This window comes from Aquila chrysaetos, chromosome W, assembly GCF_900496995.4.
Source record: "Aquila chrysaetos chrysaetos chromosome W, bAquChr1.4, whole genome shotgun sequence".
In the NCBI taxonomy this organism is placed as follows: Eukaryota; Metazoa; Chordata; class Aves; order Accipitriformes; family Accipitridae; genus Aquila; species Aquila chrysaetos.
The window spans coordinates 1,237,395-1,249,463 of NC_054457.1; the positions used below are offsets into that span (position 1 = coordinate 1,237,395).

At 44.1% G+C, this 12,069-nt stretch overlaps 1 protein-coding gene and 1 pseudogene across 1 annotated transcript in view; one reads left to right on the forward strand and one right to left on the reverse strand.

Moving 5' to 3' along the window:
• The window catches only part of LOC121232787 (Golgi phosphoprotein 3), an 85,521-nt gene extending 78,828 nt beyond the window's left edge, over positions 1–6,693 (reverse strand). The window contains exons 1-2 of the mRNA XM_041121246.1: positions 6,495–6,693; positions 6,185–6,399 (exon numbers count right to left, since the gene is read on the reverse strand). Of these exons, the coding sequence (XP_040977180.1) occupies positions 6,185–6,397 (213 nt within the window). The 5' untranslated portion in view covers positions 6,398–6,399; positions 6,495–6,693. The remainder of the gene's footprint in view (positions 1–6,184; positions 6,400–6,494) is intronic.
• Positions 6,694–9,746: 3,053 nt separating this feature from the next.
• On the forward strand, positions 9,747–11,258 carry LOC121232730 (annotated as a pseudogene).
• Positions 11,259–12,069: the final 811 nt, after the last annotated feature.

Below are 12,069 nucleotides of genomic sequence, written 5' to 3' on the forward strand. Positions count from 1 at the left end.
GCATTGCAAAGAAGGCCCATTACATGTAGCTTAACTAACTGAGATAAATGCTGCAGTACTTGAACTACTTTAGTATCAAAGAACACCTGAAATAATACCACTTTTTTTTTAAACATAAAATGCTAGTTTTCAGTTCCATGATTAATTCCCTTCTAGCAATTAACAGCAATACTTTCTCAGATATACTTCATGCAAAATTTTTATTAAAAACAGCTTGCTACAGGAGATGAAAGAGTTACGGCTTTGTTTTTTAAGCATGCTTAGAAAAATTAAGAAGTATCACTAGAAAGGCTTTAACAATGTTTTTGCCTTTGTCCTACATTAGACAGCTTGACATGAAAGAAGGGACTACGCTACACTTGAAGTTATCCAGGAATAAATATAGATTACAGATTAGCCATGCTGTAAGAGCAGGGATAACCACACTAGGTGCATGCAGAACCATGAAATATAAACACCATTTCAACACAAAGTCAACTTGTATCCAAAGTGCCACTTCTAAATCAGCACGTCATCCTCCAAAGAGCCCAAAAGCAGGATTTACTCAGCAGCACAATAAAGAGGCACTTTACTGCATCTTATAGCACGCAGAATTTGGGTACTCCTATCTTCTGCTAGCCTGTAATTTATGTATGGACATGAAATTAAAAAAAGACCAAAAAGGCAGGCAACTCTTAAAGAAAAAAATTTTCACCACAGACATTACATACTTTGCTGTTATTAGGCCCTGAACATTTTGCCCAGGGAAGTGGTTGACTCACCATCCCTGGAGGTATTTAACAGACATGTAGACGTGGCGCTTAGGGACATGGTTTAGTGGTGGACTTGGCACTGTTAGGTTTATGGTTGGACTCGATGATCTTAAAGGTCTTTTCCAACCTAAATGATTCTATGATTTGAGAAAAAGCACACCTTTGTCAAAGTTTCAACACATTCATACATCATTCAACTGAAATGCAAATTCCTAGTAGATGCCTCTTTGTGTTTCGCTCATTTGTCTCAGAAATTTTCCAGCAAAACTTGGGAGCTTTTGAGTTGACATTCAGGCTGTTGCTGAAACTTTTTTAATGGGAGGAGACGGATGGGGAAAAAAAAAAAAAAAAAAGACTAAAAAGATACAAAGATGGCTTTTGAAAACTCAATCATTTGTTACACAGGCAAAATATCCCAGACTTCTGCATCATAATATGAATTTCACAAGGCCAAATCTTAAGATCAGAGAAAATGCCATCCATATTTTGAATGTTTTCAAAATTCCTATTTCACCTTTCAGAAAAATCTCTTTAGGATTAAAATATAAAATTCAGTAACAAATCCAGCTACTCAGATTTGTAAGAAGAATAAAGAAACTACATTTTAGCACTAATCTGATCAACACAAAACAGCACACCTGAAGCAGGCAAACTAGCTCCCTAATAACTTATTTCAATACAATAAAAAGTATAAGCTGGAGACCTTCACATGAACTATTTGGACAAAAAGCTATGCTGTAACACTACATCTTCAGCAATAAATGAAGTTTCTGAAAGGCAAACATGAGTAGCAAAGATCCAAGAGAATTTCTGTACCTAACAAAGTGATTCAACATTACTTCACTCTCACAAATGAGATTTTAGTCTTCATCAACAAAAGCATAAATAAAACCAGAAATATTTACTGTTGCAGCAGACTGCAGTACATGACTATTATTTCAGCGTACTTTATGTGAGTTTTCTTTCAGCAAATAAGGAATTAGTTACAGATCAAATAATTATATTTAGTAAGATAAAATACTTATCTGAACTACAGAAGTAGGTGCTGTGTCTCTATAGCTGCTTCAATTTGTTTAGTTGTGGCACACTGTACAGAGGGGACAGGAGCAGCTGTGTGCATTGCTGTATTTTAACAGATTCCCAACTCATACCAAGAGAGAACTCCAAAAAGGAAAAAAAAAAAAAAAAACAAAAACCAAAAAACACACAACACAAAACCCACAACCATAAAAACCCCTACATGTACAAAAAACTTAAATGGAGTGACAGTTAGAGAGCACAGCCACCTAGCAACCTCTCAGTTTTCTATGGGACTGAGTTACAAGATGTCTGGAAGAGCTGTAATGAACAAACTGGCCTGTACTCATCTCTTACCTGTCATTGCTAAATAAGCTAACTTAATATTTATCACTCCCTTCTTTTGGGAGTGATAACCTCAGATGCTTCAGTAGTTCTACAGAATAACCTCCCTTTTGCTGTGGCTTTGACCTATCCCACTGCAATACTGTTTTTAACCTAATACAACAAAGTATTTTATTTCGGTATTTTTTATTCCTATAGCAACAGGCTATTGCTCTATTCTAAATGGATGAACATGATTCCCTTCCCCAGTCATGTTTCTGAAGGGTTTCCAAATAAGTTGTAGGTGTTCTTGTGATGCTTCTTTTGTTCCAGTATATTACCTGTTCCTCCAAGGACACTGCATCTGTCATGTTATGCAAGCATGCACATATTTTAGTGCATACCCCTTAAAACCTATCTTGAACTTGGAATACGGAAATAGTTATGTATACACAGAAGATACAAATGGAAGAGGAACCATTGGTGGAAAAAAGAGCAACCAGCCCACATACATAAACTACATTTTAATTAGGCCAAACAGGAAAAAAAAAGAGACCATGTCCAGAAAGCATGTGCAAATGCAGTTAATTGTGTTCAAACATTAAGAATGGGATTGAGGTGTGCTGTGTTTGGTTTAGGGCAGCTGGACATTCCCATCATTGAACCCATACTGCAGCAACAATCAGGCAACAACTCAAAAGTTTTACTGTGGTTGTTACAATCATTGCACTATCCTGAAAGCAGGATTCACATAAATATCCAAAAATCTCCTAGAAACACTAAACTCATCAATCCATCACTGTCTGAATCTTCCTGAAAAACTCTCTCCTACGAGTAAAGGTTCTGCCATCTACACTTAAAAATTAAAAGTGGTAGGTCCTTACATGTGAGGCTTTTTTTTTTTAATACAATTTACATAGTGTTAAGCCATATTCATCAGTGTTTAATATTAGAAATAAAATTACCCAAAAAAACCCTCAAAGCTAAGTTATCAATGCAGTTATCAGTGATTTTTCTGAGAAAGAAGCTATTTTTAGGGAAACATTCTTAGGCCATTTCAGACTCCTTCATTTTATTTTAAACTCAACACTAAATCATTTTATCCTGTTGCAATAAAAAGGAAGGACATTATCAGCTTTAAATTTACTGGCTTTCAATTGAGCTTATAGCTCACATAGCTGCCTTTGCCTTTCCCTTACACTTCATGTAGCGTCACAATTACACTTTACAGACCCTATATTGCTTATTCTGCTTGCTGTCACGACAAAATCTCAGACAAATGTAATGGGAAATCAATTCTTTGGAAGGAAAAACTTTATAAAAAGCATTTCCAGATGCATAAAGTACCTAAGTTTTGCTTACTTATCATTTGAACAACAGAGAACAAAAAAAAAAAACCAAAATAATTTTTGAAAATTAATCTATAGTTTTATTTTCGGTTTTAAAAGGGGAAAAACCATGGAGACAAAGCTGTTTACATAGCGTAAGAGAGAAGGTGTCATGGTTTAACACCAGCCCATAACTAAGCACCACACAGCTGCTCGCTCACTCACTCCCCCCACCCAGTGGTATGGGGGAGAGAATCGGAAGGAAAAAAGGTAAAACTCGTGGGTTGAGATAAGAACAGTTTAATAGAACAGAAAGGAAGAAACTAATAATAACAACAATAATAAAATGACAACAGCAATAATAAAAGGATTGGAATATACAAAACCAGTGATGCACAGTGCAATTGCTCACCACTTGCTGACCGATGCCCAGTTAGTTCCCGAGCAGCGATCCCCCCCAGTTTATATACTAGGCATGATGTCACAGGGTATGGAATACCCCTTTGGCTACTTTGGGTCAGCTGCTCTGGCTGCATCCCCTCCCAACCTCTTGTGACCCTCCAGCCTTCTTGCTGGCTGGGCATGAGAAGCTGAAAAATCCTTGACTTCAGACTAAACATTACTTAGCAACAACTGAAAACATCAGTGAGTTATCAACATTCTTCTCATACCTAACTCAAAAACATGGCACTATACCAGCTACTAGGAAGACAATTAACTCTATCCCAGCCGAAACCAGGACAGAAGGGTACAAGCAGACACAAACCCAAAATACAAACCCTAGTGATTCATGTCTAACAAAGCTCAGAAATGGTGTATGCTGCAGTTTGCACACATAAGCCCCCTGCCCTAGAGATGACATTATCATTCTTTTTGTCTGACATCTCACCTGCAAAATCTCAAGGGAGTCATGAATATCTGTGCACTGTAATCACTTAGTTCCTTTTTCCATACAAATAAATATTAGCTTATCTGCAGTGTTTGCCACTGCTGCACTTAGCAAAGTTAGATGATTTACACTGGTGCAAAGCTGGATTTTTAGGCCCAATGTTAATTATTAACTTTTGATATAATAGGAATACTTGCACCATATATTCTTTCTAGGCAGACAGAACGTTCCCTGCCTTGAAATCTTTACAGCCTAATGCCCACAAATTCAGAAGTTTTAGCACACAATCATGGGGAAAAAAAAGGGCTGAAAGACCATCCAGTCTATTCCACCTTCCTCAAGGCAAGGCCTCCTAGGCAATCCTGCCAGATACCTGTCTCGTCATGCCTAACTTACTTTCCTACAACTATTCAGGTATGTAGAAAGAGAAACGCACATATGCGCAAGTCTTCAGATTCAACAGGTGGAAGAACACAACACTGAATATCTACTGACTTTATTAGGATGCCATGGCAAGGTCTATCTGAAGATTACAAGAATATGGCCCAAAATACACAATCTGAGAGAGAAATAAAATACGTTATTGTGGCAGGTATATATACAGATATACTCACACCCATTAAAAAAGTTAACTAAGAAAACTACTCTTTAATCTATTCATTATCAACCAGCAAATTTATTTTATATGCAACATACAGCCAAAGAACATATATAACTTAGCAGCTTTCCCCCCCCCCATTATTCTGTGCTCATGAACACACACAGTTTTAAGAGACTTCCACCCAAATCAATGAACTGGCTTCATTAGTTCACTTATCACTAAAAAAAAAAAAAAAGCAGGTTAGTTAATTAAATTCATATTATAACTCATATCTAAAATAATCTCATATCTAAAATAAAGACATATTATGCTTCACCATACACCACATTAAACTAACAGGACTGACTTTCTGCAGTGTGTGTGCTTTTTATATTGATTACCTCTTTCAAATGAAACAAAAAATCCAGCACACTGGTAGATGTATACCTTCCTCAGTGACTGTTATTCATAGTATCATGACACCCAATTAAGTTATAAATTCAGTAAAAACATAGAATTACATAATAATGCCATTTCCTCATTTTGATGTACGTCTCTTTATTCAAGGCCCATTTTTGTCAAGCGTATCTCCCTGAAGTTTAAGACATTTTTAACATGCATTAGTCTGGAAAGTCTTATTAAAAAGGGCTGCTAATCATCCTAAAGCACCCGAGAACCCCATAAGTACTATATAGTTGTGTCTGACAAAATACATAGGAATAGACAAGTCTCCCACGTTAAAGCTACGGGTAAGTATAGAAGTATAAATATCACAAGTCTAACCAGGGCCTCCAAGTCAACCACCAACGCTGTCAGAGGCTCCAGATCCCCGTCTTCCCCCAAGCCCTACACTGCCTTCCTTGAGACGCTACAAATATTAGAACCCCTCTGCGAACCTTGCATCCAAAGGGCGATCCGAAATCTCCACCAGGTTCCCTTTCGCCCAACATCGAAGCACCTTCCCCACCTCCTCCAAAATCTCGAGCTTGTTCCAGCACATGCCCCTACCCCTAGCAACATCACAGTCCCCGTCTCCAGCAACGCCTAAGCCCTAAACCCACAGCAACACTCACCCAGCAGCGTCCTGCAACCCAGCCCACCCGCACCCTAGCGCCACTTAGGCTCTCCTTCCCCATCAACGACCTCCATAAGCCCCCGAATAACCGGTGTCCCCTCAGGCACCCCCTCCCCAGGGCCACCCAGCACCACTGGGACTCCTCAGCCACCCCCTGCCCAGTGCCCCTCACCTAGGCCCGCCCCAGCCCCGCCACCACGGCCCCGGCCCCGGCCGCACCTCACGGTCCTTGAGGCCCAGGAGCAGCACTTCTTCCATGAGGGTGAGACGCGTTTCCTTGGAATCGCCCTTCTCCTCGTCCCCGGGCTCGTCCCGGCGGCCTTCATCCTCCAGGCCGCCCCCTGCCCCCCGCTCCTTGTCGGCGGCGGCGCTGCGGGAGGCCTCAGTTCGGCGCTGCACCAGGCCGGAGCTGCGCTGGGTCAGGGAAGTCATGGCTGGAGGCAGCGGGAGGGCAAAAGCCCGCCACGGGGAGAGGGACTTGGCGACAGCTCGGGAGGGGGGGAAGGAGAAGGGACGGGAGCCGCTCTACCTCCACCCTATCCGCACCGGGGCAGGGGCCGGCCGGGAGGAGTCATAGGGAGCGGGGCTCGGCCGCGGCAGGGGAGATGGAGATCAGTGGCGGTGGGAGCCGGCGTGCCCGCCCTGAGGCGGCGAAGCTAACAGATACGGCTTCTCTTCTAATATGGCGGCGCGGGCTGATGTCAGCGGAGGATGTGGCAGCGGCAGGCGGGGCGGGGACGACCGGAAAGGGCCGCGAGCGGGAGGAGCTCCCCGCGACACAGGAGGTGGGGACGGGGCGCCCCGGGGACGTGGCCCCCTCGTCCTTAGGGAGTGCGGGCGGTGTCGGCTGTGGTTCACTGTTACTAACCGTTACCCGGGGCTGTGGAGGACGGTTAACCCAACACTCCGGGCAGAGGGGAGGGGGGCCGGCGGGCCAGTGCCCGCCGTGGCATAACCCAGGGGCTGGGTAGTACACATTCTTAAATTAATATTTTTTTCTTAAGAAGTGCCTTATTTACAACTTTAAGTCTGCTTGATTTCATTTTTAGCCACAAGACCATGTCTGATTGTTAGTGCAGCCCCCCAGGAATATATCTTCATATATATATATATATACTCATCGACTAAGCTCAGGTGAGTACATAGAGCTCTCAACATTCTTGACTTTAAACTGAGTAAATGCAGTCCCTCCGCTCTGCTGTTCATGAGGCATATTTTCAAACCTTTAGCCCTTTTGAGCGTGGCACATCAAATACTCAAAACTACTTATCAAGGCTAAATCCCATATATGTTTCCAGGTATGTCATGGTTTCACCCCAGGCAGCAACTAAGCACCACACAGCTGCTCACTCACTCCCCCCCACCCAGTGGGATGGGGGAGGGAATCAGAAAACAAGTAAAACTCATGGGCTGAGATAAGAACAGTTTAATAGGACAGGAAGGAAGAAACTAATAATGATAATAATAACAATACTAAAATGACAATAATAAAAGGATTGGAATATACAAAACCAGTGATGCACAATACAATTGCTCACCACTTGCCAACCGATGCCCAGTTAGTTCCTGAGCAGCGATTCCCCCCAGGGCAACTACCCCCGGTTTATATACTAGATGTGATGTCACATGGTACAGAATACCCCGTTGGCCACTTTGGGTCAGCTGTCCTGGCTGTGTCCCCTCCCAACTTCTTGTGCCCCTCCAGCCTTCTTGCTGGCTGGGCATGAGAAGCTGAAAAATCCTTGACTTTAGACTAAACATAAGTTAGCAACAACTGAAAACATCAGTGTTATCAACATTCTTCTCATACCTAACTAAAAAACATAGCACTATGCCAGCTACTAGGAAGAAAATTAATTCTATCCCAGCTGAAACCAGGTGCTTTCTGCCAGAGGCTCCAGGTAGGGCCATTCTCCCTGGCTGCAGTACAGAGCACATTTTCAACGTCTTGTCCTGCCCGGACTGGCCCAAGGGCTACTGCATCAACAATCTCCTGTTTAATTTGTCCAAAGGCTTGTTGTTGCTCAGGGCTCCATTTAAAATCATTCTTCCAAGTCACTTGATAGAGAGGGCTTACAATCAGACTGTAATTTGGAATATACATTCTCCAAAAAGCCACAACACCTAAGAAATCCTGCATTTTCTTTTTACTTAGTCGGTGGAGACATAGCTGCTATTTTGTTGATCACGTCCATTGGGATCTGACGACATCCATCTTGCCATTTTATTCCTAAAAACTGGATCTCCTGTGCAGGTCCCTTGACCTTACTTTCTTTTATGGCCAAACCAGCTTTCAGAAGGATTTGGATTATTTTCTTCCCTTTCTCAAAGACTTCTTCTGCTGTGTTGCCCCATACAATGATGTCATCAATGTATTGCAGGTGTTCCAGAGCTTCACCCTTCTCCACTGCAGCCTGGATCAGTCCATGGCAAATGGTGGGGCTGTGTTTCCACCCCTGGGGCAATCGATTCCAGGTGTACTGGTGTGAGAGAATGAATTGTTATCTTGAGCTGTTTGTCTCAAAGATTGTTAGGTATGAGAGACTGGACTGTCATCACAAGCCATTCATCTCAAGAATTGTGAACTGCTTATCTCGAGCCCTTTGTCTCTGAGATGGCCTGTCTAAGCAGGACATTCCTCCATCCATAAGGACAATTACTAGGCCACTGAGGCATCCAGGGGAGGAAATGGGCTGAAACCGACAAGCATGCAAGAATGTGGAGGCTACCATTCTCATGGAAACTGTAGTCTTTGAGATAAGGTACTGGTTTCTGGTGTTGATCACGTGAAGGTTGTGTGATAGACGAAACCTGCAGCACGTGAACAGTGCATGAACAATATGTATGTGCATACATCATCGAACTATGCCCTATAAAAAACCATGGAGACAAGCCGTGGTGTGCACCCACCACCGAAGAATTGAAGACTGAGGACCAACGGGATACCTCTGGATCCATGGTGGTTACTATCCTTGCAACTCTATTCCGACTGCTTGCTTGATTTCTGCCTTTTCTTCCATTCTATCCTATCGCTACTATTTTCTACTTTTGATAATAAAAGCTCTTCTGGGTATACGGTATTTGACCTCGTTTGTGCCTTAATCTCGCTCTTGGGACCATATCAAAACCTTCCCCGACATTGGATCGGGACATTTAAATTGGCGTCATGGACAGGATCCCTTGAGACGAGAGTGCCGTACTGTTTCCAAAATACGTGAGACTGAAATGGGAAGCCAAAGGAACCTTAGTAGATATAGTAGATATATGGATGTAGATAAAAATTGTTTAATAATTATCTAGCTTATAATGAAGTTAAAGAAGTTTCAATAGAGGTAGACATGGCCCAAGGGGATGAGAAGTGATGTTTAACGTTTGCATTGTTGAGGCTGACTGGGACAGGAGATAGTCCCTGATAAGAAGCAGCAGTCCACCTCAAAAACCAGCCAAGACCGGCCTTGTGACTTTTGGGACTAATTTTAATATGAAGCGGGGATAGATCATGCCTATGTATAGGCGTATTGTGAAACTCCATGTATATGTAACACTTGACTGTATAAATTTGAAGCGAACTGCCGCGTCAGGTGCGCACGACTTTGGTGGGACTACCCCCGTGCTGCCCAGCGCCGAATAAACATACCTACTTTACAATCTCACTGATTGTGGAGTCCGTTTCCGCACGTCAAGACCTCTCAGGAACGTAAGGGGAGCAGGCTTGCATTGTGTGTGTTTGAAACTTTACGTGCTGCCTTCCTGAGACGACTGCTTCCCCGCTTTGTGTAAGATGAATGATAGTAAAATTGCCCCTTTGGGGAAAGAAGTTTTGTTTGATTTTTTAGAAAAACATAAAGCGTGACCCTCTGCGCCCGGGGTAGACTGGGCTCAGGGAAATTGGTATAATCTGCAGAGCGTTGTTGATCGGGTGGTCGCGTTACAGGAAGACGCTGGAGTACGGTCGGGGAAAGGAAAAGCAGTTGTCTGTGCTGTTCTCAGTGCTAGTCTAGCCGCAGCAGTGGAGGATAGGGATTGCCACCTCACTGCAGAATCTCAAATTATTGAATCCCTCCAAAACGTTGTTCAGTCCCTTCTGGGACAAGTGGCGGGATTAAAAGCACAACTTGAAGCAGAAAAGAACCAAGTGAAACATTTGCAAATTGCTCTTAAGGAGCAGCTCCTTGCGGATGCTGTCCGTGAGGAAATTCCTCCAAGATCAGAAATTGGCTACCCCTTTAAGGACCTGCAGGCAGCAAAAGAGAGAGTGGAGAAGTTGGAGCTGCCTTCATTGCGACCCTTAGTCAAAACTGAATATATTTACAATGATGAGCAGGACCAGTTCCCCCAAGTTACAACTAAAGAGGTCCCCTATACTGCCACTGAGTTGGCAAAACTAAAAAAGGAATTTGGCCGAACCCCTAAGGAGTCAGAAACGGAGTATGTGTGGAGAGTGTCGCTGTCGGGGGGGGACCAGATTCTGTTAAGTGAAAAGGAGGCGGAAGGGTATTGGGGACCAGGAGTGTTTTTAACTACTGGGGATTACCGTGCCCCCTGGTCTTTAACCCAACGGGCGGCCTATTGGGCGGGGGGTTTGAACCCCTTGGAGAGGGGGGATCCCCTCGCGATTACGGGGACTGTTGATTAATTAGTGGAGAGTGTGCAAAAGGCAGCTTGTCTGCAGATGATGTATGATCAAAAACTGGAGCCTACACAGGAGTCCCCGATGATGATGTTGGTGGATCCTGAGCAAATGACTCCCCTTATAAGGGGACTCCCTGATTCTCTGAAACCGGTTGGTATCCAATTACAAGGAAAGATGCAGGCGATGCCCCAGGGCGAGAGTGTTGGGGCTGCTTCAGGAGGATTCATGCCTGATCAGCACTGACCCCCAGATAAGAAAATGTGGACTTGGGGAGAAATGGCCCAGGAATTAATTAATTACGGGCGCAAGTATGGTCCTGTTAACCCTCCAGCCACCAAAACAGACTCCAGGGGCTTGAGGCAGGCTGAAGTAAAAATAGTTCCACTCCCTGGGAGTGATAAGAGAACACCCCTTGCTAAACCACCGGGGGGGAGAGATATCCCGAACAAACGTAATATACTGTGGGCGCGGGGATACCAGAAGGGGATCCCGCGTGACTTAATGGACGGGATGCCAACAGACAAATTGGAAAAATTGGTAACAGGGTGGCCTGATAAATCAGCAAATAGAAAAGTGGATTTTGAGAATACTACTCCCAGCGCACCCTCCCTGATTGATTTATCAGAACTAAATGCCACCCAAAAGCCGGTGGGAAACTAGATCCTTCGCCTTTCGGTGGTGAGTGGGGGGGGGGGGGGCGAAGGTTGGATGTATATTAGACAGATCACTGAAAATGGCCGGGGTGATTTACTAATTACAGGCATTGTGGGGCCAAGACAAGTCCCGGTCACCTTTTTGGTAGATACCGGAGCTCAGATTTCAGCTATTAAAACCAAAGACGCTGCTAACTGCGGAATTACACCCTCCAAACAGCAGCTTTTTGTGGCAGATGCATTCGGCATTGTTCAGCCACAGGCTGAGGGGGAGGAGGTGCTCCACCAAAAAGACTGTGATGGGTTGACCCTGGCTGGTTGCCAGGTGCCCACCAAAGCCGTTCTATCACTCCCCCTCCTCAACTGGACAGGGGAGAGAAAATATAACAAAGAGCTTGTGGGTCGAGATAAGGACAGGAGAGAGATCACTCATCACTTACCGTCACGGGCAAAACAGACTCAACTTGGGGAAAATTAACTCACTTTATTACAAATCAACCAGAGCAGAGTAATGAGAAATAAAACCAAATCTCAGAACACCTTCCCGCCACCCCTCCCTTCTTCCCGGGCACAACTTCACTCCCGGCTTCTCTACCAACCCCCCCCAGCGGCACAGGGGGACGGGGAATGGGGTTTACGGTCAGTTCATCACACGTTATTTTCTGCCGCTTCATCCTCCTCAGGGGGAGGACTCATCACACTCTTCCCTGCTCCAGCGTGGGGTCCCACCCACGGGAGACAGTCCTCCACGAACTTCTCCAATGTGGGCCCTTCCCACGGGCTGCAGTTCTTCACGAACTGCTCCAGCATGGGTCCTT